The 24,579-nt window shown below is 40.3% G+C and overlaps 1 protein-coding gene across 2 annotated transcripts in view; it reads left to right on the top strand.

Annotated features, from left to right (window-relative positions):
* LOC115153909 (calcium/calmodulin-dependent protein kinase kinase 1) overlaps positions 1–24,579 on the top strand; it is a 109,115-nt gene that overhangs the window by 41,736 nt on the left and 42,800 nt on the right. For both annotated transcript variants that reach the window (XM_029699574.1, XM_029699573.1), the window contains exons 5-8: positions 12,742–12,793; positions 16,168–16,304; positions 22,365–22,401; positions 23,155–23,176. In XM_029699574.1, coding sequence (XP_029555434.1) covers positions 12,742–12,793; positions 16,168–16,304; positions 22,365–22,401; positions 23,155–23,176 — 248 coding nt within the window. The remainder of the gene's footprint in view (positions 1–12,741; positions 12,794–16,167; positions 16,305–22,364; positions 22,402–23,154; positions 23,177–24,579) is intronic.

Below are 24,579 nucleotides of genomic sequence, written 5' to 3'. Positions count from 1 at the left end.
TTTTAGTCGGAGACACTCTTACCCAGAGCGACTTACAGCTTAAGATAGCTAGGCGAGACACCAAATATTACAGTCATAGTAAGTACATTTTCTCCTCAATAAAAATAACAGCAGGTCTGGAAACCCTACTGTGGTAGTATGTCAGTGTATTTACTGTCAGCGTTATTTAAACCAATGGGAATGAAGCAGCGGTTTGCTATCTCGCCATGCATTTGTAATCAAACTTAACTGCACTGTACTCTCCCTGGCACTGTTGTTGTTGTTGTAGTAGTAGTAGTAGTAGTAGTAGTAGTAGCAGCAGTAGTAGTAGTAGTAGTAGTAGTAGTAGCAGTAGTAGTAGTAGTAGTAGTAGTAGTAGTAGTAGTAGTAGTAGTAGTAGCACCAGTAGTAGTAGTAGTAGTAGTAGTAGTAGTAGTAGTAGTAGTAGTAGTAGTAGTAGTAGTAGCACCAGTAGTAGTAGTAGTGTAGTAGTAGTAGCACTAGTAGTAGTAGTAGTAGTAGTAGTAGTAGCAGTAGTAGTAGCAGTAGTATCAGTAGTAGTAGTAGCACTAGTAGTAGTAGCACTAGTAGTAGTAGTAGCACTAGTAGTAGTAGTAGTAGTAGTAGCAGTAGTATCAGTAGTAGTAGTAGTAGTAGCACTAGTAGTAGAAGCACTAGTAGTAGTAGCAGTAGTAGTAGTAGTAGCAGTAGTAGTAGTAGTAGCACTAGTAGTAGTAGCACTAGTAGTAGTAGTAGCACTAGTAGTAGTAGTAGCACTAGTAGTAGTAGCAGTAGTAGTAGTAGTAGTAGTAGTAGTAGTAGTAGTAGCACTAGTAGTAGTAGTAGCACTAGTAGTAGTAGTAGCACAAGTAGTAGTAGCAGTAGTAGTAGTAGTAGTAGTAGTAGTAGTAGTAGTAGCAGTAGTAGTAGTAGTAGCACTAGTAGTAGTAGCACTAGTAGTAGTTGTAGTAGTAGTTGTAGTAGTAGCACTATTAGTAGTAGCAGTAGTAGTAGTAGTAGTAGTAGTAGTAGTAGTAGCACTAGTAGTAGTAGTAGCACTAGTAGTAGTAGTAGTAGCACTAGTAGTAGTAGCAGTAGTAGTAGTAGTAGTAGTAGTAGTAGTAGCACTAGTAGTAGTAGTAGCACTAGTAGTAGTAGCAGTAGTAGTAGTAGTAGTAGTAGTAGCAGTAGTAGTAGTAGTAGTAGTAGTAGTAGCAGTAGCACTAGAAGTAGCAGTAGCACTAGTAGTAGTAGTAGCACTAGTAGTAGTAGTAGCACTAGTAGTAGTAGCAGTAGTAGTAGTAGTAGCAGTAGTAGTAGTAGTAGCACTAGTAGTAGTAGCACTAGTAGTAGTACTAGCACTAGTAGTAGTAGTAGCAGCACTAGTAGTAGTAGCAGTAGTAGTAGTAGTAGTAGTAGTAGTAGTAGTAGTAGTAGTAGCACTAGTAGTAGTAGTAGCACTAGTAGTAGTAGTAGCACTAGTAGTAGTAGCAGTAGTAGTAGTAGTAGTAGTAGTAGTAGTAGTAGTAGCAGTAGTAGTAGTAGTAGCACTAGTAGTAGTAGCAGTAGTAGTAGTAGTAGTAGTAGTAGTAGTAGTAGTAGCACTAGTAGTAGTAGTAGCACTAGTAGTAGTAGCAGTAGTAGTAGTAGTAGTAGCAGTAGTAGTAGTAGTAGTAGTAGTAGTAGTAGCACTAGTAGTAGTAGCACTAGTAGTAGTTGTAGTAGTAGTTGTAGTAGTAGTAGTAGTAGTAGTAGTAGCACTAGTAGTAGTAGTAGCACTACTAGTAGTAGTAGCACTAGTAGTAGTAGCAGTAGTAGTAGTAGTAGTAGCACTAGTAGTAGTAGTAGCACTAGTAGTAGTAGTAGCACTAGTAGTAGTAGCAGTAGTAGTAGTAGTAGTAGTAGTAGTAGTAGTAGCAATAGTAGTAGTAGTAGTAGTAGTAGTAGTAGCACTAGTAGTAGTAGCACTAGTAGTAGTTGTAGTAGTAGTTGTAGTAGTAGTAGCACTAGTAGTAGTAGCAGTAGTAGTAGTAGTAGTAGCACTAGTAGTAGTAGTAGTAGCACTAGTAGTAGTAGTAGTAGTAGTAGCACTAGTAGTAGAATTAGTTGTAGTAGTAGTAGCACTAGTAGTAGTAGTAGTAGTAGTAGTAGCACTAGTAGTAGTAGCACTAGTAGTAGTAGCACTAGTAGTAGTAGTAGTGGCACTAGTAGTAGTAGCACTAGTAGTAGTAGCAGCAGTAGTGTAGTAGTAGTAGTGTAGTAGTAGCAGCAGTAGTAGTGTAGTAGTAGTAGTAGTAGTAGTAGTAGTAGTAGCACTAGTAGTAGTAGTAGTGGTAGTAGTAGTAGTAGTAGCACTAGTAGTAGTAGTAGTAGTAGTAGTAGTAGTAGTAGTAGCACTAGTAGTAGAAGTAGTTGTAGTAGTAGTAGCTGTAGTAGTAGTAGTAGTAGTAGCACTAGTAGGAGTAGCACTAGTAGTAGTAGCACTAGTAGTAGTAGCAGCAGTAGTGTAGTAGTAGTAGTGTAGTAGTAGCAGCAGTAGTAGTGTAGTAGTATTAGCAGTAGTAGTAGTAGTAGTAGCAGTAGTAGTAGTAGCACTAGTAGGAGTAGCACTAGTAGTAGTAGCACTAGTAGTAGTAGCAGCAGTAGTGTAGTAGTAGTAGTGTAGTAGTAGCAGCAGTAGTAGTGTAGTAGTATTAGCAGTAGTAGTAGTAGTAGTAGCAGTAACAATAGTATTAGTATCAGCAGTAGTAGTAGCAATAGTAGTAGTAGCAGTAGTAGTAGTAGTAGTGTAGTAGTAGCAATAGTAGCAGTAGCAGTAGTAGTAGTGTAGTAGTAGCAATAGTAGCAGTAGTAGTAGTGTAGTAGTAGTGTCACGTTCGTGTGGAAAGACGGACCAAGGTGCAGCGTGATTTTAGTTCCACATACTTTAATAAACAGTGAAACTTCCACAAAACAATAAACAAACAACGAAACGTGCCCTAACTGGTGCAACAAGCACATACACAAAACAATATCCCACAAAGCAAGTGGGAGAAAGGGCTTCCTAAATATGATCCCCAATTAGAGGCAACGATTACCAGCTGCCTCTAATTGGGAACCATACAACTCACCAACATAGAAATAGAATGACTAGAACACCCCCCTAGTCAGGCTCTGACCTCAACACCATAGAGAACCAAGGGCTCTCTATGGTCAGGGCGTGACAAGTAGCAGTAGTAGTAGTAGCAGCAGTAGTAGTAGTGTAGTAGTAGTAGTAGTGTAGTAGTAGCACTGGTAGTAGTAGTAGTAGTAGTAGTAGCACTAGTAGTAGTAGTAGTAGTAGTAGTAGTAGCAGTAGTAGTAGTAGTAGTAATAGCTATAGTAGTAGTAGCAGTAGCAATAGTAGTAGTATCAGCAGTAGTAGTAGTAGTAGTAGCAATAGTAGTAGTAGCAGTAGCAATAGTAGTAGTAGCAGTAGTAGTAGTAGCAGTAGCAGTAGTAGTAGTAGTAGTGTAGTAGTAGCAATAGTAGTAGTAGTAGTAGTGTAGTAGTAGCAATAGTAGCAGTAGTAGTAGTAGTAGTGTAGTAGTAGCAATAGTAGTAGTAGCAGTAGTAGTAGTTGTAGTAGTAGTGTAGTAGTAGCAATAGTAGCAGTAGTAGCAGTAGTAGTGTAGTAGCAGTAGTAGTAGTAGTAGTAGTAGTAGTAGTAGTAGTAGTAGTAGTAGTAGTGTAGTAGTAGCAATAGTAGCAGTAGTAGTGTAGTAGCAGTAGTAGTAGTAGTAGTACGCTCCCTGTCTGCTGGTGTTTTACAAACAGCAGTTTTGACACAGACACATGCACAACACACTCACACACACACACACACACACACACACACACACACACACACACACACACACACACACACACAGTTTTGTCTGCGTAGCTTTCCCCTGACACACCTTTTAAATATTCATGACTTTCTCTTCTCTTTGTCTTCCCTGTCTTCCCTGGCTCTGCTCTGACAAACCGAAGCTTCTCAACTCATCAGCAATGCAAATCGTCCTTGAACGCAAGAAAAATATATATATATTTGGTGTAGAATGGAGATTCTGCTTGGCTCTTAGCAGTTTGTTCCCTTTAGGAATATTACTTTTATCTGTTGAGATAGTCCATCAGGAGGACCCCAGGTCTTTTATCTGTTGAGATAGTCCATCAGGAGGACCCCAGGTCTTTTAGCGCTTCAGAGAAAACATTAACAGTGCATTCAGAAAGTATTCAGACCCCTTCTACATTTTGTTACGTTACAGCCTTATTCTAAAATTGATCAAATATATATTTTTCATCAATCTACACTCAATACCTCATAATGACAAAGCGGAAACAGATTTCGCTATGAAACTCGAAATTGAGCTCTGAGTTTCAATTGATCATCCTTGAGATGTTTCTACAACTTGATTGGAGCCCACTTATGGTAAATTCAGTTGATTGGACATGATTTGGAAAGGCACACACTTGTCTATATCAGGTCCCACAGTTGACATCGCATGTCAGAGCAAAAACCAAGCCATGAGGTCGAAGGAATTGTCTGTAAAGCTATCCTGAACTTATTCAACAGCCACACCTTTCATTACCAGATTCAGGTGAGGTCTAGAGTGTAGGGAATCATTTGTACCAAATACAATGCTCTTCGTTTTAGAGATCTACACAACCAGTTTATTACTGGCCACCCATTCCAAAACAGACTGCAATTCTTTGTTAAAGGTTTCAGTGATTTCACTAAATGTGGTTGCTGACACGTACAGGGTTGAATAATCAGCATACATGGACACACAGGTGTTGTTTAAAGCCAGTGTCAGGTCATTAGTAAAAATAGAAAAGAGTAGAGGGCTTAGAGAACTGCCCTGTGGTACACCACATTTGACATGTTTTACATAGATAGCTCTGAATCCACGATATGGCAGATGTTGAAAAGCTATAACACATACACTACCGGTCAAAAGTTTTAGATCACCTACTCATTCAAGGGTTTTTCTTAATTTTTTATTATTTTCTACATTGTAGAATAGTAGTGAAGACATCAAACTATGAAATGACACACATGGAATCACGTGTTAACCAAAAAAGTGTTAAACAAAGCTAAATATATTTTAGATTTGAGATTCTTCAAAGTAGCCATACTTTGCCTTGATGACAAAGTATTCTCTCAATCAGCTTCACCTGTAATGCTTTTCCAACAGTCTTGAAGGAGTTCCCACATACACTAACATTCAAAAGTTTGGGGTCACTTAGAAATGTCCTTGTTTTTGTATGAAAAACACATTTTTGTCCATTAAAATAACATCAAATTGATCAGAAATACAGTGTAGACATTTTTAATGTTGTAAATGACTATTCTAGATAGATTGTTATGGAATATCTACATAGGCGTACAGAGGCCCATTATCAGCAACCATCCCTCCTGTATTCCAATGTCACGTTGTGTTAGCTGATCCAAGTTTATTATTTTAAAAGGCTAATTGATCATTAGAAAACCCTTTTGCAACTATGTTAGCACAGCTGAAAACTGTGTACGATTAAAGAAGCAATAAAACTGGCCTTCTTTAGACTAGTTGAGTACCTGGAGCATCAGCATTTGTGGGTTCGATTACAGGCTCAAACTGTCCAGAAACAAATAACTTTCTTCTGAAACTCGTCAGTCTATTCTTGTTCTGAGAAATGAAGGCTATTCCATGCGAGAAATTGTCAAGAACCTGAAGACCTCGTACAACGCTGTGTACTACTCCATTCACAGAACAGAGCATACTGTCTCTAACCACACTAGAAAGAGGAGTGGGAGGCCCGGGTGCACAACTGAGCAAGAGGACAAGTGCATTAGAGTTTCTAGTTTGAGAAACAGACGTCTCACAAGTCCTCAACTGGCAGCTTCATTAAATAGTACCTGTAAAACATCAGTCTCAACGTCAACAGTGAAGAGGCGACTCCGGGATGCTGGCCTTCTAGGCAGAGTTCCTCTGTCCAGTGTCTGTGTTCTTTTGCCCATCTTAATCTTTTCTTTTTATTGGGCAGTCTGAGATATGGCTTTTTCTTTGCAACTCTGCCTAGAAGGCCAGCATCCGGAGTCGCCTCTTCACTGTTGACGTTGAGAATGGTGTTGGAACCAAAAATCTCCAATTTGGACTCATCAAACCAAAGGACAGATTTCCACTGGTCTAATGTCCATTGCTCGTGTTTCTTGGCCCAAGCAAGTCTCTTCTTATTATTGGTTTCCTTTAGTAGTGGTTTCTATGCAGCAATTCGACCATGAAGGCCTGATTGACTCAGTCTCCTCTGAACAGTTGATGTTGAGATGTGTCTGTTACTTGAACTCTGTGAAGCATTTATTTGGGCTGCAATTTCTGAGGCTGGTAACTCTAATGAACTTATCCTCTGCAGCAGGTAACTCTGGTTCTTCCTTTCCTGTGGTTGTCCTCATGAGAACTAGTTTCATCATAGCACTTGATGGTTTTTGCGACTGCACTTAAAGAAATTTTCCGTATTGACTGACCTTCATGTCTTAAGGTAATGATGGACTGTTGTTTCTCTTTGCTTATTTGAGCTGCTGTTGCCATAATATGGTCTTTGTATTTCACCAAATAGGGCTATTTTCTGTATACCACCCCTACCTTGTCACAACACAACTGATTGGCTCAAACGCATTAAGAAGGAAAGAAATTCCACAAATGAATTTTTAAGAAGGCACACCTGTTAATTGAAATGCTTTCCAGGTGAATACATCATGAAGCTGGTTACATTTACATTACATTTTAGTCATTTAGCAGACGCTCTTATCCAGAGCGACTTACAGTAGTGAATGCATACATTTCATACAATTTCATACTTTTTTTTTTTCTGTGCTGGTTGAGAGAATGCCAAGAGTGTGCAAGGCTGTCATCAAGGCAAAGGGTGGCTATTTGAAGAATCTCAAATATAAAATATATTTTCATTTGTTTTACACTTTTTTGGTTACTACAGGATTCCATATGTGTTATTTCATCGTTTTGATGCCTGCACTATTATTATACAATGTAGAAAATAGTAAAAATAAAGAAAAACCCTTGAATGAGTAGGTGTTCTAAAACTTTTGACCGGTAGTGTGCATTTTCTCAACAACAAGTTATGGTCAATAATATCAAAGGCTGCTCTGAAATCTAACAGTACAGCTCCTACAATCTTCTTAATATCAATTGATTTCAACCAATCATCAGTCATTTGTGTCAGTGCAGTACATGTTGAGTGCCCTTCTCTAAAAGCATGCGGAAAGTCTGTTGTTCATTTGTTTACAGAGAATAGCATTGTATTTGCTTAAGCAACATTTTTTCCAACAGTTTGTTAAGAGCTGGCAGCAAGCTGATTGGTCTGCTGTTAGAAACAGTAAAGGCCGCTTTACCCCTCTTGGGTAGCGGAATGACTTTGGCTTCCCTCCAGGCCTGAGGACAAAGACTTTCCTCTAGGCTCAGATTCAAGATATGACAGATTGGAGCGGCTATAGAGTCAGCTACCATCCTCAGTAGCTTTCCGTCTAGGTTTGTCATTATTGATCGATAACAAACAAAAACAATCCACCTCTGTCACACTAACTTTACAAAATTCAAACTTGCAATGCTTTTCTTTCATTATTTGTTTTTTTATGCATGAGTACGATGGCTCACTGTTCGTTGTTGGCATTTCCTGCCAAGTTTGCTGACTTTGCCAATGAAGTAATCATTCAAATAATTGGCAACATCAAATGGTTTTGTGATGAATATGCCATCTGTTTCGATGAATGATGGAGTGGAATTTGTCATTAAGCCCATAATTTTATTTAAAGTACTCAAGTTTTTTTCCTCATTCTTTATATAATTGATCTTGGCTTCATAATACAGCTTCTTCTTCTTATTGTTGAGTTAAGTCACATAATTTCTCAATTTGCAGTAAGTCAACCAGTCAGATGTGCAGCCAGACTTATTAGCCACTCCTTTTGACCCATCTTTTCAACCATACAGTTTTTCAATTCCTCATCAATCCATGGAGCCTTAACAGTTCTAACAGTCTGTTTCTTAACAGGTGTATGTTGATCAATAATTGGAAGAAACAATTTCATAAATTCATCAAGGGCAGCGTCTGGGTGCTCCCTATTAATCACATCAGACCAACTAATATTTTTAACATCATCCACATAAGAGTCACAGCAAAATATTTTGTATGATCTCTTATACACTATTTTAGGCCCAGCTGTTGGAACTTTGGCTTTCCTGGATATAGCCACTGTATTGTGGTCACTGCATCCAATGGGTACGGATACAGCTTTAGAACAAAGTTCTACAGCATTGGTAAAAATGTGATCAATACATGTGGCTGGTCTTGTTCCTGTAGTGTTTGTAAACACCCTGGTAGGTTGATTAATAACCTGAACCAGATTACAGGCACTGGTTACAGTGAGAAGCTTCCTCTTGAGTGGACAGCTTGATGAAAGCCAGTCAATATTCAGGTCCCCAAGAAAGTAGACCTCTCTGTTTACATCACATACACTATCCAGCATTTCACACATATTATTTAGATACTGACTGTTAGAACTTGGTGGCCTATAGCAACACCCCAAGAGAAAAGGCTTGAGATGTGCCAAGTGAATCTGCAACCACAACACTTCAGTAACACTTGACATAAGATCTTCTCTAAGCATTACAGGGATATGGCTCTGAATATATTGTCACAACCGTCGTATGAATAATTGGACCAAGGCGCAGCGTGAGTGGAGTTCCACATTTTAATGATAGTGAAACTTCCAAAACAACAAAGATATAACGATCGTGAAATACGTAGCGCACATAGGCACTTATACAAAACAATATCCCACCTAGCAGGTGGGAAAAAGGACACACTAAGTATGATCCCCAATTAGAGGTAACGATTATCAGCTGCCTCTAATTGGGAACCATACACACACACCAACATAGAAATATAATACCTAGAAACCCCCCTAATCACGCCCTGACCTAAAACACCATAGAGAACCCCGAGGGCTCTCTATGGTCAGGGCGTGACATATATACAGTAACACCTCTCCCATAAGCATTCCTGTCTCTTCTATAGATGTTATGTCCTTGTATTGCTACTGCTGTATCAAATGAATTATCTAAGTGAGTCACAGAAATGTCTAATAAATGAATGTTATCTGATGTTAGCTAGTTATTGATTTCATGAACCTTATTTCTAAGGCTACATATATTAATATGGGCTATTTTCAGCCCTTTCCTGGGTAGCTTATCAGAGATAGACATAATACTGAAAAGAGCAAACAAAGCTAGAGAAAATAATATACATTCAGCAGTCCATTAATCAGTTGGTGTGTGTATGTGTGTGCTGTGGGGGTTGAAGCTACGAAACCACAGGCTTGGCTCTCAATGAGAGGACAATGAGCCTGTCATAGCGGATGTAAGCGATGTCCCCACGCACTCTAGCAGCTTTCATGGCTGGGATCAGTTCTTTCCTCTTCTGGCTCACAGCTTCAGGATAGTCCTCATTGAGGAAGATATACATTCCTCTCAAGTTCTTGGCTCTTTCCAGAACAGCTACCTTGTCCTTGAACCTCAGGAACTTGACCCCTATCGGCCTGGGCCTGTCACCTGGGCCGGTGGTGGGTTTTCCAGTTCTGTGGGCCTATCACCTGGGCCGGGGATGGGTTTTCCAGTCCTGTGGGCCTATCACCTGGGCCGGGGGTGGGTTTTCCAGTTCTGTGGGCCTATCACCTGGGCCGGGGGTGGGTTTTCCAGTCCTGTGGGCCTATCACCTGGGCCGGGGGTGGGTTTTCCAGTTCTATGGGCCTATCACCTGGGCCGGGGGTGGGTTTTCCAGTCCTGTGGGCCTATCACCTGGGCCGGGGGTGGGGTTTCCAGTTCTATGGGCCTATCACCTGGGCCGGGGGTGGGGTTTCCAGTTCCATGGGCCTATCACCTGGGCCGGGGGTGGGTTTTCCAGTCCTGTGGGCCTATCACCTGGGCCGGGGGTGGGTTTTCCAGTCCTATGGGCGCGCTCCACCTCAATCTTCCTGTGGTCCATCTTCAGTTTCTCAGAGATCATTTCCCTCACTTTGTCCTCAGACTCCGTCCAGGTCTCATGTGGAGATTCTGCAATTCCATCCACAACCATGTTATTCTGCCTTCATTGTCCCTCGAGATAATCCGATTTCTCTGTCATTGTTATCATGGGTTCACACACAGAACTGATGTCCTCTCTCAATGACTTACAGACTGCTGTCATCTTGCCCTTCTCCTCTTTAAACTCATCGAGCTGACCCTGGGAGACCTATGACGTCAATGGAAGACTACACTATGAATAGGCTTTAATGTAGCGATCTTTGACACAGGCAGGGAAATAACTAGCAGTACGACGGGTGGTGTTGGTACTGTCTGAAGAAATAGAATAAAATACAAACTATCTCCTATAAGATATGCACCATCCATGGTCCTTCATCATGGTGTCTGAACAGCGTCTGATGTCCTGGACGTTACACACAGGGAGAATATGAATGATGTCGTTAATAAAAACTGTGTAATGCTTTCAGATGGGTCCTATCCATTAGCCAATGGAAATATAAATGTATTCCGCAGGTGCAAAGAATTAACAGCTAATTAGTGCTATAAATAATAAGGTAATGAGGTGTGTGTGTGTGTGTGTGTGTGTGTGTGTGTGTGTGTGTGTGTGTGTGTGTGTGTGTGTGTGTGTGTGTGTGTGTGTGTGTGTGTGTGTGTGTGTGTGTGTGTGTGAGAGACACTGAACTTGACTCTGAAGTTGTGAATTCACAGGATGTTGTTAATTCTATCCTGAGCTGCACGGTTTAGGATTTTTACTGAGGGAAGGAAGTTTAGCTTTGTGAACTTCAATAGCATGACTGTAGGTAACAAGTTAATGAGTTTCAATGTGGACGTATGGTCACCTTGGTAACAAACTGCAGACTCCAACACCGGAACCATCAGCTTGCTTTCTGGAGTCCTCATTACCATACCTGAGTTAAAGGTTCAATGCAGCTGTGTTGATCTCAATATCAAATCATTTTGGGGTAACAATTAAGTGCGTTACTGTGATTTGTTTTCAGTTAAAATTGTAAAAAAATAAACAAAAATAATTTCTTAGCAAAGAGCAATTTCTCATGCAAGAATTCTTCTAGGACTGTCTGGGAGTGGTCTGATGTGGGGAGGGGAAAACTGAAAACTAACTAGCTGTTATTGGCAGAGAGGTTTGGAACTCTCATTCTTATTGGTCTATTAACTAATTTATCGCCTGGTGATGTGTCCATTTCCATCCCACCAAAACAGGCTGAAATTTCAGGCTGCCTTTTTCAACAGCTCTTACGCTAAAAGGGCTTTATCATAATTTTCACAATTTCACAGTATTATTCCAACCCCATAGTGTAGAAATATATATAAATCAATATTTATGTCTGCATTGGGCCTTTAAACTAGTCAATAACAGAAGTCAACCCTTTCCTAACAGAACCAATCGTCCACTGTGCATCCGTCCATTTCCATAGTCATTTCTTACCCGCAAACAGAGAAAGTGGTGCTGGGAATCTTAAGTACGCCATTAGCACAAGAAACGACACAATGGAAACATTTATGAAAGCTTTCTTTGATTAATATGGAGATAAATACAGGAAGTTAAAGATGTTATTATGTCATCCACTTTACTATGGTTCCAAATAAACATGATGAATTTGACAGCGAGTGTACCTGCAACGCTGGTGTGCTTAACACTAATCAGTTTCTCCAGGATTCCGTGATTCTGAGATTGCACATTTTGACCAATCACAGCACTATTTCGGCATTACACAGTTAAATCATCTCAATATTTTCGCATTAAATTGACCCATATCACCGCAGTAGAGAAAGAGTGCTCGCAATTTCAACCAATCGCAAGACATTTACCAGATAACATGGTTCAATCAAGCCACGTGTCAAGAAACATTTTCTGTTTCTGACAAATTTAACAAAATCATCGCATATCGCCATGCAAAATGTCAAAATTGTTTCAGGAAAATCAAGCATTTTTGCCCGCAGATGTCACTAAAAATCTCTACAAATTCCTGGAGGGACGAGCTAATGTATAGGACATTTATTGAATCCTGTAAGGCTTAAGACTTCTTTACACCTTCTAATAATAAATATAAAGTTCTTCAAGAGCAAACAAAACAAACAAGCAATATGACGGGTCAACCAATAAAGGCCAAGTCTTTAAATACTGCATCCTTCGGAGATGGATCGGGTCAGTTCATGGCTTGAGCTGAGGGATGTGGTCACAGGATGATGCTGATGATCTTGTAGAGGACAAGTCTGGGAACCAGCCTGAGTCTTATAGCCACTGAACTTCTCCTCTTCCAACTGTGTAACGCCCACTTAGGTGATGCCTCAGCACCTCTGGGCGCCTCAAAGCTCACCACAAAAAAGTTCAGAATAGTAGCCAGTGGTCCTCACTAAAGACCGGGGTTTTGTATGTATCTAGTATGACCCCTCATGACCATTCAGTCTCTCTCCCTTAATCATGGATGGATGGATGGATGGATGGATGGATGGATGGATGGATGGATGGATGGATGGATGGATGGAAGGAATGGATAAATGAATGAATGAAAATGATTGAATGAACTTGAAGTTTTCTGCACTGAAGTGTACTGTGTGGTGTGTGTGTGTCTCTCTTTATTGTTAGTGATTCAACTAATAGTGTGTGAGTGACCAGAATGAAAGATATGGCGTGTTAGCTCACTAATATGACCAATCTCATCCCCCTCAGGCCATGAAGGTGGTGTCCAAGAAGAAGCTGATGAAGCAGTATGGATTTCCACGTACGTGTCACACGGTTGGACCTTGACACATTCAACATACTCCTTAGGTCACTGGTCCTCTGGAGCTCAGGTGGTGGCTTCCATTCTTGGATTCCTGGTACCACCCATACGAGAAAAAAAAATAGTCGCTTTGGATAAAAGTGTCTGCTAAATGATATTTATTATTATTGTTGTTATTATTATTATTGTTGTCAGTTATTAATATTATTATTATTACTATTATTATTATTATTACTATTAATAATAGTATTATTAGTATTACTATTATTAGTAGTACTATTAATAATAGTATTATTACTATTATTATTATTACTTTTAATAATATTATTATTACTATTATTATTATTATTATTATTACTTTTAATAATATTATTATTACTATTATTATTATTATTATTACTTTTAATAATATTATTATTACTATTATTATTATTATTACTTTTAATAATATTATTATTACTATTATTATTATTATTACTTTTAATAATATTATTATTATTATTACTTTTAATAATATTATTATTACTATTATTATTATTACTTTTAATAATATTATTATTACTATTATTATTATTATTATTACTTTTAATATTATTATTATTATTACTGTTAATATTATTATTACTATTATTATTATTACTTTTAATAATATTATTATTATTATTATTACTGTTAATATTATTATTACTATTATTATTGTTAATATCATTATTATTACTATTATTGTTATTGTTACTATTAATAACAGTATTATTATTATTACTATTATTATTTTTATTATTCATATTGTTATTAATAGTATTATTATTAATGTTACTATTATTATTATTACTATTAATATTTTAATTATTAATATTGTTATTAGTATTAATATTACTATTAATATTTGTAGTATTAATATTATTATTATTACTATTATTATTATTATTGCTATTATTATTATTATTGTTAATATTTTAATTATTAATATTGTTATTATTATTAATATTACTATTAAGATTTGTATTATTAATATTATTATTAGTATTACTATTAATATTATTATTACTATTGTTAGTATTATTATTATTATTACTATTAATATTATTATTAAATACAGCTCGGAAGGCCACCAAGCAAAGTATACAGTTAGGATCTTAGCCCTTTCCACACACAGCCCCTGTCATCCTGTATACGGGTTTAAAATGACAGATTATGCCATTCATCAGCGCTTAAATTGGAACCCGGTGGCTGTACGGTAACATGCTATAAATGACGTCAGCTCAGGTTCTCCGGTTCACAGCGCTGTGTGGGTTTTAACTGACAGCCGTTCTAAACTTGAGCGCGACAAGAAAATGACCCCATCCCTCCCGCTAATTGGGCAACTTTTGCACGTTTGTTGTTGTCTTGAGTGAGGGAAATGCTGTAAATCGAGAGTCCAGGTGTTCTGAAAGATGAGACGTTGAGGAGTATAATAAATATCGCTTTGATATCATACAAGCAAAACACACACCCATGAGTCAAAATGTGCACTTTACATTTCCATATTTTAAAACGCAGGTCATTTACAGTATCAACGTTTACAAGGATGACATGTGTTATACCCTGTCCTGTCCTGAACAGAATTAGCATACGCATGTCGTATTGCGACAAGCATTAGCCGCAGAACACGCACTTGAATGCACTGTAAGATCAATTTGCATAACTTAACTAGCCATGTTGCAATAGAACAAGCTTTCAGATGATGCCCAGCTGACCCAGATTGCGATTTATAATGGAACGTTTTTGGATTGCGTAAACAACACCAATAGTTGTATGATGGTGCGGACGCAGGGCTGTGTTACAAGCAAATAGTATAAGGGTGCTTGCTTCAGTTCCTCATTGGCAAAGCTAGTAGAGCTAAAAAAAACACCATATAGTGTCATAAAAGTGCATTGAAATTAGGTATTTGGTCACTTAGCAACACCAGTTAGAGATCTAACTCAAACCCACAGTTTGGAGAGGTGTTTGGTCACTTAGCAACACCAGTTAGAGATCTAACTCAAACCCACAGTTTGGAGAGGTGTTTGGTCACTTAGCAACACCAGTTAGAGATCTAACTCAAACCCACAGTTTGGAGAGGTGTTTGGTCACTTAGCAACACCAGTTAGAGATCTAACTCAAACCCACAGTTTGGAGAGGTGTTTGGTCACTTAGCAACACCAGTTAGAGATCTAACTCAAACCCACAGTTTGGAGAGGTGTTTGGTCACTTAGCAACACCAGTTAGAGATCTAACTCAAACCCACAGTTTGGAGAGGTGTTTGGTCACTTAGCAACACCAGTTAGAGATCTAACTCAAACCCACAGTTTGGAGAGGTGTTTGGTCACTTAGCAACACCAGTTAGAGATCTAACTCAAACCCACAGTTTGGAGAGGTGTTTGGTCACTTAGCAACACCAGTTAGAGATCTAACTCAAACCCACAGTTTGGAGAGGTGTTTGGTCACTTAGCAACACCAGTTAGAGTTCTAACTCAAACCCACAGTTTGGAGAGGTGTTTGGTCACTTAGCAACACCAGTTAGACCTCTCACTCAAATCTTTGTCATAGTTTTTTTTTATTATATTGCCCCTACTCTCCAACATGTCATTGAATATTCTTATTATGTTACTGAATGTATCCAGAGTATTTTTGTTATTGACAAAATGTTGTGAAAAGTACAGTAAATGTAAAATGCACATCAAATCAACAGTGTAATGTTTTGTATTCAGTCTTGTGTCAGGTGAACTGATGTGACCTTTTGGCCAGACCTTTTGGTCTGATCATTTCCCCATAATGTCCATAGTGTTTTCTTAACCATGGTCGTGCACATGCTTTTTATATATTTTTTATTTTTTTATTTTACCATTATTTAACTAGGCAAGTCAGTTAAGAACAAATTCTTATTTACATTGACAGCTTACCGGGGAACAGTGGGTTAACTGCCTTCGTGGGTTAACTGCCTTCGATTCAGCAACCTTTTGGTTACTGGCCCAACGCTCTAACCACTAGGCTATCTGCCGCCCCGGTTTATAGTTCTTCTGTTAGAAACATTTCAATTTGGTTCTATCCATATAGGCGTATTTCCATGAGCGTAAAGGGTTAAAGAGATTAAAGAGTTAAAGTGTTCACCAAATGGATAAGATGGGACAGGAATCCATGCTTTGGTTTAGTTTCCCTGGCACTGTTTCTAAACGCTAATACTTTAGCATTTGTGGCACAAATCCCATTCAAATCATGGGACTGATATTAGCATTTTTCGCACATCGTGTCGAAATCCAATGAAAGTATCTAAAATTGATTGAATTGTATTACATTTAATTGAATTGTCTAAAATTGCAGCTGATGTGAGGTTTGGGGTTATTGGTTCCCTGCAGGTCGCCCCCCTCCGAGAGGACCCAAGGCTGCGGTCCAGGGGGAGCAGCCCAAAGTCCTAGGCCCCCTGGAGAGGGTGTACCAGGAGATTGCCATCCTCAAGAAGCTGGACCATCTCAACATAGTCAAACTGGTGGAGGTGAGCGGAGAGAGCCAACCTCACTGTGTCTCTGATCAAGAAATCATAGGCCAAGTGTCAGTAGAGTCTGTTTCACTGTGTCTGCTCAACGTCTGTGTTTGTACCCGGTAAAGAAACAATATTTCATTTCATTGTTATTTATTTTTGCACAGATAGTTCACTAGGTAAGCTGAAACAAAAGGCCAAAGAAGTGAGAGTAGAGTCTGTTTCACTGTGTTTGTCTCTAGTAAAGAAACAAGAGGCCAAGCAAGGAGAATGTGAAGTGGAATCTTAAAGCAATTTAATTGACCTAAGAGGCCATGACAAATATGCATTTTACGCTTCACCCAGCAAGACAACACTTTCACTGATAGTTGTTACTGTAGCAATCATTAGACATGCTGCCGCCACCACAGAACCACATGTCCATTTACCAGACATCAGCTACGGGCTTTCATTTACCACACAGCTGCCGCCACCACAGAACCACAAGTGTGTCCATGTCCATTTACCAGACATCAGTGTGTCCATGTCCATTTACCAGACATCAGTGTGTCCATGTCCATTTACCAGACATCAGTGTGTCCATGTCCATTTACCAGACATCAGTGTGTCCATGTCCATTTACCAGACATCAGTGTGTCCATGTCCATTTACCAGACATCAGTGTGTCCATGTCTATTTACCAGACATCAGCTACAGGCTTTCATTTACCACACAGTGTCGTATATTGAGGGGAAGGCTGAAGGAGCGATACTTATTTGGAAAGGAGTCAGATGAAAGGGAATAGGGTGCCATTTGGGATGCATACTATGCCTTGATGCATGCTACCCTCGGCATACCTCCACAGAATACACAGCATTAACAACCTGGTTGCTTCCTAAACCCCTATTCCCTATATATACACAGTGCTTTCGGAAAGTATTCAAACCCCTTGACTTTTTCCCCCAAAAATGTATGTTACAGCCTTATTCTAAAATTTATCAAATAAAATAAAAAGGTCAGCAATACCCCATAATGACAAAGATTATACATTATTTTTGTGCAAATTTATAAAACACAAGAAACAGAAATACCTTATTTACAGAAGTATTCTGTGCACTAAACCGTGTGTAGTGCTATGAGATTCTAAATTGAGTTCAGGTGCATCCTGTTTTCATTGATCATCCTTGAGATGTTTCTACAACTTGATTGGAGTCCACCTGTGGTAAATTTAATTGATTGGACATGATTTGGAAAGGCACACACCTGTCTATATAAGGTCCCACAGTTGACAGTGTATGTCAGAGCAGAAACCAAGCCATGAGGTCGAAGTAATTGTCCGTAGAGCTCCGAGACAGGATTGTGTCGAGGCACAGATCGGGAGAAGGGTACCAAAACATTTCTGCAGCATTGAAGGTCCCCAAGAACACAGTGGCCTCCATTATTCTTGGGATAATGGATAGGGGGCAGTATTTTTACATTCGGATGAAAAGCGTGCCCAGAGTAAACTGCCTGCTACTCAGGCCCAGAAGCTAAGATATGCATATTATTAGTAGATTTGGATGGAAAACACTCTGAAGTTTCTAAAACGGTTTGAATGATGTCTGTGAGTATAACAGAACTCATATGGCAGGCGAAAACCTGACAAAAATCCAACCAGGAAGTGGGACATCTGAGGTTTGTCATTTTTCACGTGATTGCCTATCCAATATACAGTGTCTATGGGGTCATATTGCACTTCCTAAGGCTTCCACTAGATGTCAACAGTCTTTAGAACGTTGTTTCATGCTTCTACTGTGAAGGGGGAGAGAATAAGAGCTGTTTGAATCAGGGGTCTGGCAGAATGCCATGAGCTAAGTCTCGCGAGCAGCCGTCAGCGTGAGCTGCGTTCCCTTTCCTTTCTAAAGACAAAAGAATTGTCCGGTTGGAATATTATTGAAGATTTATGATAAAAACACCCTAAAGATTGATTCTATACATCGTTTGACATGTTTCTACGAACTGTAATGGAACATTTTTTACTTTTCGTCTGAACTTAGTGCTCGCGCATTGTGCATTTGAATTAGTGAACTGAACGCGCAAACAAAAAGGAGGTATTTGGACATAAATATGGACTTTATCGAAACAAAACAAACATTTATTGTGGAACTGGGATACCTGGGAGTGCATTCCGATGAAGATCATCAAAGGTAAGTGAATATTTGTAATGCTATTTCTGACTTTTATTGACTCCACAACATGGCGGGTATCTGTATGGCTTGTTTTGGTGGCTGAGATTATTGCAAGATGTGCTTTTGCCGTAAAGCTTTTTTGAAATCTGACACAGCAGTTGCATTAAGGAGAAGTTTATCTTTAATTCTATGCATAGCACTTGTATCTTTCATCAACGTTTATGATGAGAATTTCTGTAAATTGATGTGGCTCTCTACAAAATCACCGGATGTATTGTAGGCAAAACGTTACTGAACATAATGCGGCAATGTAAACTGAGATTTTTGGATATAAATATGAACTTGATCGAACAAAACATACATGTATTGTGTAACTTGAAGTCCTATGACTGCCATCTGATGAAGATCATCAAAGGTTAGTGATTAATTTTATCTCTATTTCTGCTTTTTGTAACTCCTCTCTTTGGCTGGAAAATGGCTGTATGTTTTTTTGTGACTAGGCGCTGACCTAACATAATCACAAGGTATGCTTTCGCCGTAAAGCCTTTTTGAAATCGGACACTGGTTGGATTAACAAGAAGTTATGAAAGTAAAATATTTCAAATATTTTTTTTTAAATTTTGCGCTCTGCCATTTCACCGGATATTGTCGAGGCTAGCGGAACCCCTAGCCATAACAGGTTTTAAATGATAGAAGTTTGCCAAACTGAGCAATCGGGGGAGAAGGGCCTTGGTCAGGGAGGTGACCAAGAACCTGACAGTCACTCTGACAGAGCTCCAGAGTTCCTCTGTGGAGATGGGAGAACCTTCCAGAAGGACAACCTTCTCTGCAGCACTCCACCAATCAGACCTTTATGGTAGAGTGGCCAGACGGAAGCCACTCCTCAGTAAAAGGTACATGAGCCCGCTTGGAGTTTGCCAAAAGGCACCTAAAGGACACTCAGAACATGAGAAACAAGATTATCTGGTCTGATATACCAAGCGTCATATTTGGAGGAAACCTGGCACCATCCCTACAGTGAAGCATGGTGCTGTGGGGATGTTTTTCAGTGGCAGGGACTGGGAGACTAGTCAGGATCGAGGCAAAGATGAACTGAGCAAAGTACAGAGAGATCCTTGATGAAAACCTGCTTCAGAGCACTCAGGATCTCAGACTGGGGTGAAGGTTCACCTTCCAACAGGACAACGACCCTAAGCACACAGCCAAGACAACGCAGGAGTGGCTTCGGGACAAGTCTCTGAATGTCCTTGAGTGGCCCAGCCAGATCCCAGACTTGAACCCGATTGATCATCTCTGAAGAGACCTGAAAACAGCTGTGCAGCGACGCTCCCCATCCAACCTGACAGAGCTTGAGTATGTTCTGCAGAGAAGAATGGGAGAAACTCTTCAAATACAGGTGTGCCAAGCTTGAAGCGTCATACCCAAGAAGACTTGAGGCTGTAATCGCTGCCAAAGGTACTTCAACAAAGTACTGAGTAAAGGGTCTGAATACTTATGTAAATGTAATATTTCCGTTTCTAAAACCGTATTTTTTTTTTTGCATTGTCATTATGGGGTATTGTGTGTAGATTGATGAGGGGGAAAAAAACAACAACTATCTAATCCATTTTAGAATAAGGCTGTAACGTAAAAAAATGTTGAAAAAAAATGGTAAAGGGGTCTGAGTAGTTTCTGAAGGCACGGTGTAGTGCACTAGTTTCTGAAGGCACAGTGTAGTGCACTAGTTTCTGAAGGCATGGTGTAGTGCACTAGTTTCTGAAGGCACGGTGTAGTGCACTAGTTTCTGAAGGCACGGTGTAGTGCACTAGTTTCTGAAGGCACGGTGTAGTGCACTAGTTTCTGAAGGCACGGTGTAGTGCACTAGTTTCTGAAGGCACGGTGTAGTGCACTAGTTTCTGAAGGCACGGTGTAGTGCACTAGTTTCTGAAGGCACGGTGTAGTGCACTAGTTTCTGAAGGCACGGTGTAGTGCACTAGTTTCTGAAGGCATGGTGTAGTGCACTAGTTTCTAAAGGCATGGTGTAGTGCACTAGTTTCTAAAGGCATGGTGTAGTGCACTAGTTTCTGAAGGCACGGTGTAGTGCACTAGTTTCTGAAGGCACGGTGTAGTGCACTAGTTTCTGAAGGCACGGTGTAGTGCACTAGTTTCTGAAGGCACGGTGTAGTGCACTAGTTTCTGAAGGCACGGTGTAGTGCACTACGGTCAAGAGACGTATAATATAGGGAATAGAGAACCATTTTGGGACGCGACCAATCACTGCGCTTCTCACCACAGTGGCTTATGTGAAGGAGATGTATATTTAGAGAGGAGAGACGGAGGAGAGACGGACATAACTCACCGCGCTGATGCACTCGTCTCCCCAGTGACATCATCAGAGTGCTCTTCAATCACTGGCAGGCGGCGGCGGGGGGGGGGGGGGGCACCCAGACTTATTTGGGGTGCCTCATCAGGGCCTGATGGAGGCTCGGGTGGGTGGAGGGCATCGAGAGGGCTGGGGCTGGAGTCAGTAAGAGGTACCATGCCAGTCAGTCATAATGAGTTACAGTGAAAGGAGGGGAGGGTGGAGGCGCGGAGATGGAGATGGGATGGAGTCAGTGGGTGGCCATGGGAACCTCTGGGCCTCCCAGCAGCACTGTGCCAGTCAGTCATAATGAGTTACAGTGAAAGTGGAGCTCCTCTCTTAGTGTTTCACTCTACAGCTTCATCCCAGAGCAACCAGCCACTCCCACTCCTCCTGTCCTCCTCTATCCATCTCCTCCTGTCCTCCTCTCTCCATCTCCTCCTCTCTCCATCTCCTCCTGTCCTCCTCTCTCCATCTCCTCCTGTCCTCCTCTCTCCATCTCCTCCTGTCCTCCTCTCTCCATCTCCTCCTCTCTCCATCTCCTCCTGTCCTCCTCTCTCCATCTCCTCCTGTCCTCCTCTCCATCTCCTCCTGTCCTCCTCTCCATCTCCTCCAGTCCTCCTCTCCCCATCTCCTCCTGTCCTCCTCTCCATCTCCTCCTGTCCTCCTCTATTCTCCATTCATTCCCAATTCAAAGCTCATTATGTAAAGTACCTACCAGGCCTGGGTTTAGCGCTGGGATGAGATCATATTCATTGTGCCTCTCCAATTCACAGTCAAATGTTCTTATTATGCCTCAGAACTGTTCTCTTGTTTATAAAAGAGTCTCAGCTAGAGGGAAAATGTAAAATGTAAAGTGGCAATTACATTTGTCACAGATGGTTAGTAGCTAAGATAATACAGTACATGTTAGATATTAATATGCTCCTCAATTGGGCTCAATTCAAACTGGCATCTAAGATCCTCTTCAGACAAGTGCTTTAAAGGCCAATGAATACTTGCTATGCTGCATTCTCTGGTGTCATGGGAATACCTATACTATAGGGCTGGGGTGTTGACATCTTACCCGAGGTCTGAGGTACTGTGCTTTTCTGTACCACCTGATAATTACATGTACACATGTGGTGTCCCAGGCCTGATTACAGGGAAAGAAAAAAATGAATGAGAAATGAGCACTGGCCTTAAGTTCCAGGTAGGGTGTATTATAAAACTGGTTGTTTGGATCCTAGATGCTGATTGGACGAGCAACCATTTTGTTTAGAACTGATGACCGGTCCTTTTGCAAAGCAACTATGCAAAAATAATTCAAGACTGTGTGTGCATCTGTAGAAACATGGCCAAAATAACTAACGATCCGATTTTTGTCCAGAATATATCTTCTGATGGAATAATTAAATTGTATTAATTTACTTATTAAAATAACATTTTAATGAAAATATGTAATTCATTGTAATTTTAATATGTTGGTAAGAGTTTTATAAAAGCAATAATCACGGTGGGCCGAACAACGCTATTTACCTGTGTCTGCCTCTTATGCTTGATAATATTATGGGATGTATTCCTGATGATGTGTTATTATTGTTGCAGGTGTTGGATGATCCTGCGGAGGACAACCTTCACATGGGTATGTACCTCACTCTTATCTCGACTGTAAATTGACCTGTTAGTGCCCTGAGTAGTTGGCACAGCTGACTCCATAGGAAAACGCTAGACTAGAGGATGCAGGATGATAGAGCAAAAAATGCAGCCTCTCTACCACGCACACTTAGAAAAAAAATATTCTTTATTTGTCCCCTTAAGAGAACCCTTTTTTGTTTCAGGTAGAACCCTTTGGTGGTGAAAGGGTTCCACTTGTAACCAAAAATAGTTATTTTCGGAGGGACAGTTGAAGAACCCTTTATGATTCTAGGTAGCACCTTGTTTTCTAAAGCGTGCATCGCCTCTTTAAGGTACATAGACTATGGTTGGATTCCTTCCATCAGTATCAGTAGACATGGCAGGAGAGAGAATGGCTGTGTTAGGCATCAAACCACCTAATCTACTATAGAAAACTATCCTATTGGCTAATGAAAAGGTGTCGTACCTTACAGTGTTAGTGTCAGTTAGACTACAGCCAATTGTGCTGAGTTCGACAGTATACAGTACTACAATCTCTTTGACAGACATAGACTGATGCATTTATCATCTCTCTGTCTCTCTCTCTCTCTCTGTCTCTCCTCTCTCTCTCTCTCTCTCTCTCTCTCTGTCTCTCTCTCTCTCTGTCTCTCTCTCTCTCTCTCTCTCTCTCTCTCTCTCTCTCTCTCTCTCTGTCTCTCTCTCTCTCTGTCTCTCTCTCTCTCTCTCTGTCTCTCTCTGTCTCTCTCTCTCTCTCCTGAAGTGTTTGATTTGATGCCAAAGGGGTGAGTAGCCTAGGGCATGTTGTGTCCTTTTTTCATCAATAATTGAAGCCCGACCCCATCCCCTCTTACCCTTTCCCCTCATCCTCCCTTTCCTCTCTTCTCTCTCTCTCCAGTGTCTCCTTCATTACTCAAAGCTGACGTAGTGCCTTTGTTCAATGCTCTCTCTTTCTCTCCTCCTCCCCCGTCGCTCTCTTTCCAGAGGGGATTCATCATGTGCTTGTGTTTGACACTTGACAGTTATTACCAGTGGTATTACCACTAGACCAGAGTTTCTCTATGCTTTTTGCCCCGCTTCTCTTCCCGTTAAGAGAGGTTTTATTCCTCTTATTTGTTGCAGTGGATTTTTCTAAAGTTAAGGGATGATGATGGCTTCCTTTGGTTAGTGACTCAAATCAAATCTAATTGTATTTGTCGCGTGCTTCGTAAACAGCAGGTGTAGACTAACAGTTTAGACCATGGAGAAGCCATTTTGTATCAGACATTCCCCTGGTTAGACCATGGAGAAACCATTTTGTATCAGACATTCCCTGGTTAGACCATGGAGAAGCCATTTTGTATCAGACATTCCCCTGGTTAGACCATGGAGAAGCCATTTTGTATCAGACATTCCCCTGGTTAGACCATGGAGAAGCCATTTTGTATCAGACATTCCCCTGGTTAGACCATGGAGAAGCCATTTTGTATCAGACATTCCCCTGGTTAGACCATGGAGAAGCCATTTTGTATCAGACATTCCCCTGGTTAGACCATGGAGAAACCCCTTTGATGTGAAGCTAATGGCTTTGTGACAAGAAAACTGGAGAAATAGAGAGCTGGTAGCATGAGGGAATTCTTTCTGAATGGTGACATTTTGATTCAATAGAAGGGCAACTTTTCCCATCTAATCCACCCAATGCCCATTTAACTGGGAGGGGAGGGAGAGAGGGAGAGGGGGAGGGAGGGAAAGGGGGAGAGAGGGAGAGTGAGGGGGGAGCTCTATGATGACCTTTTTTACAAGGAGCACTTGTGCACCTAAGTTGAAAAATTTTGCCACAAACAAAGGAATCCCTAAGACAGGGAATTTTTACTAGGATTAAATGTCAGGAATTGTGAAAAACAGAGTATAAATGTATTTGGCTGGTGTATGTAAACTTTCGACTTCAACTGTGTTTGACCTCTCAGCTTCTCCATAACAAATCTAAAAATGTCAAACTGAAAACTGAAGAAAATTAACAACAATGACAAATGGTTTGATGAAGAATGCAAATACCTAAGAAAGAAATTGAGAAACCAAAAATATAGAGACCCAGAAAACCTGAGTCTACGCCTTCACAATGGTGAATCACTAAAACAATACAGAAATACACTACGGAGAAAGAAGGAACAGCACGTCAGAAATCAGCTCAATGTAATTTAAGAATCCA

Source organism: Salmo trutta, chromosome 19, assembly GCF_901001165.1.
Source record: "Salmo trutta chromosome 19, fSalTru1.1, whole genome shotgun sequence".
NCBI lineage: Eukaryota > Metazoa > Chordata > Actinopteri > Salmoniformes > Salmonidae > Salmo > Salmo trutta.
This window is presented reverse-complemented; position numbering and strand designations above follow the sequence as displayed.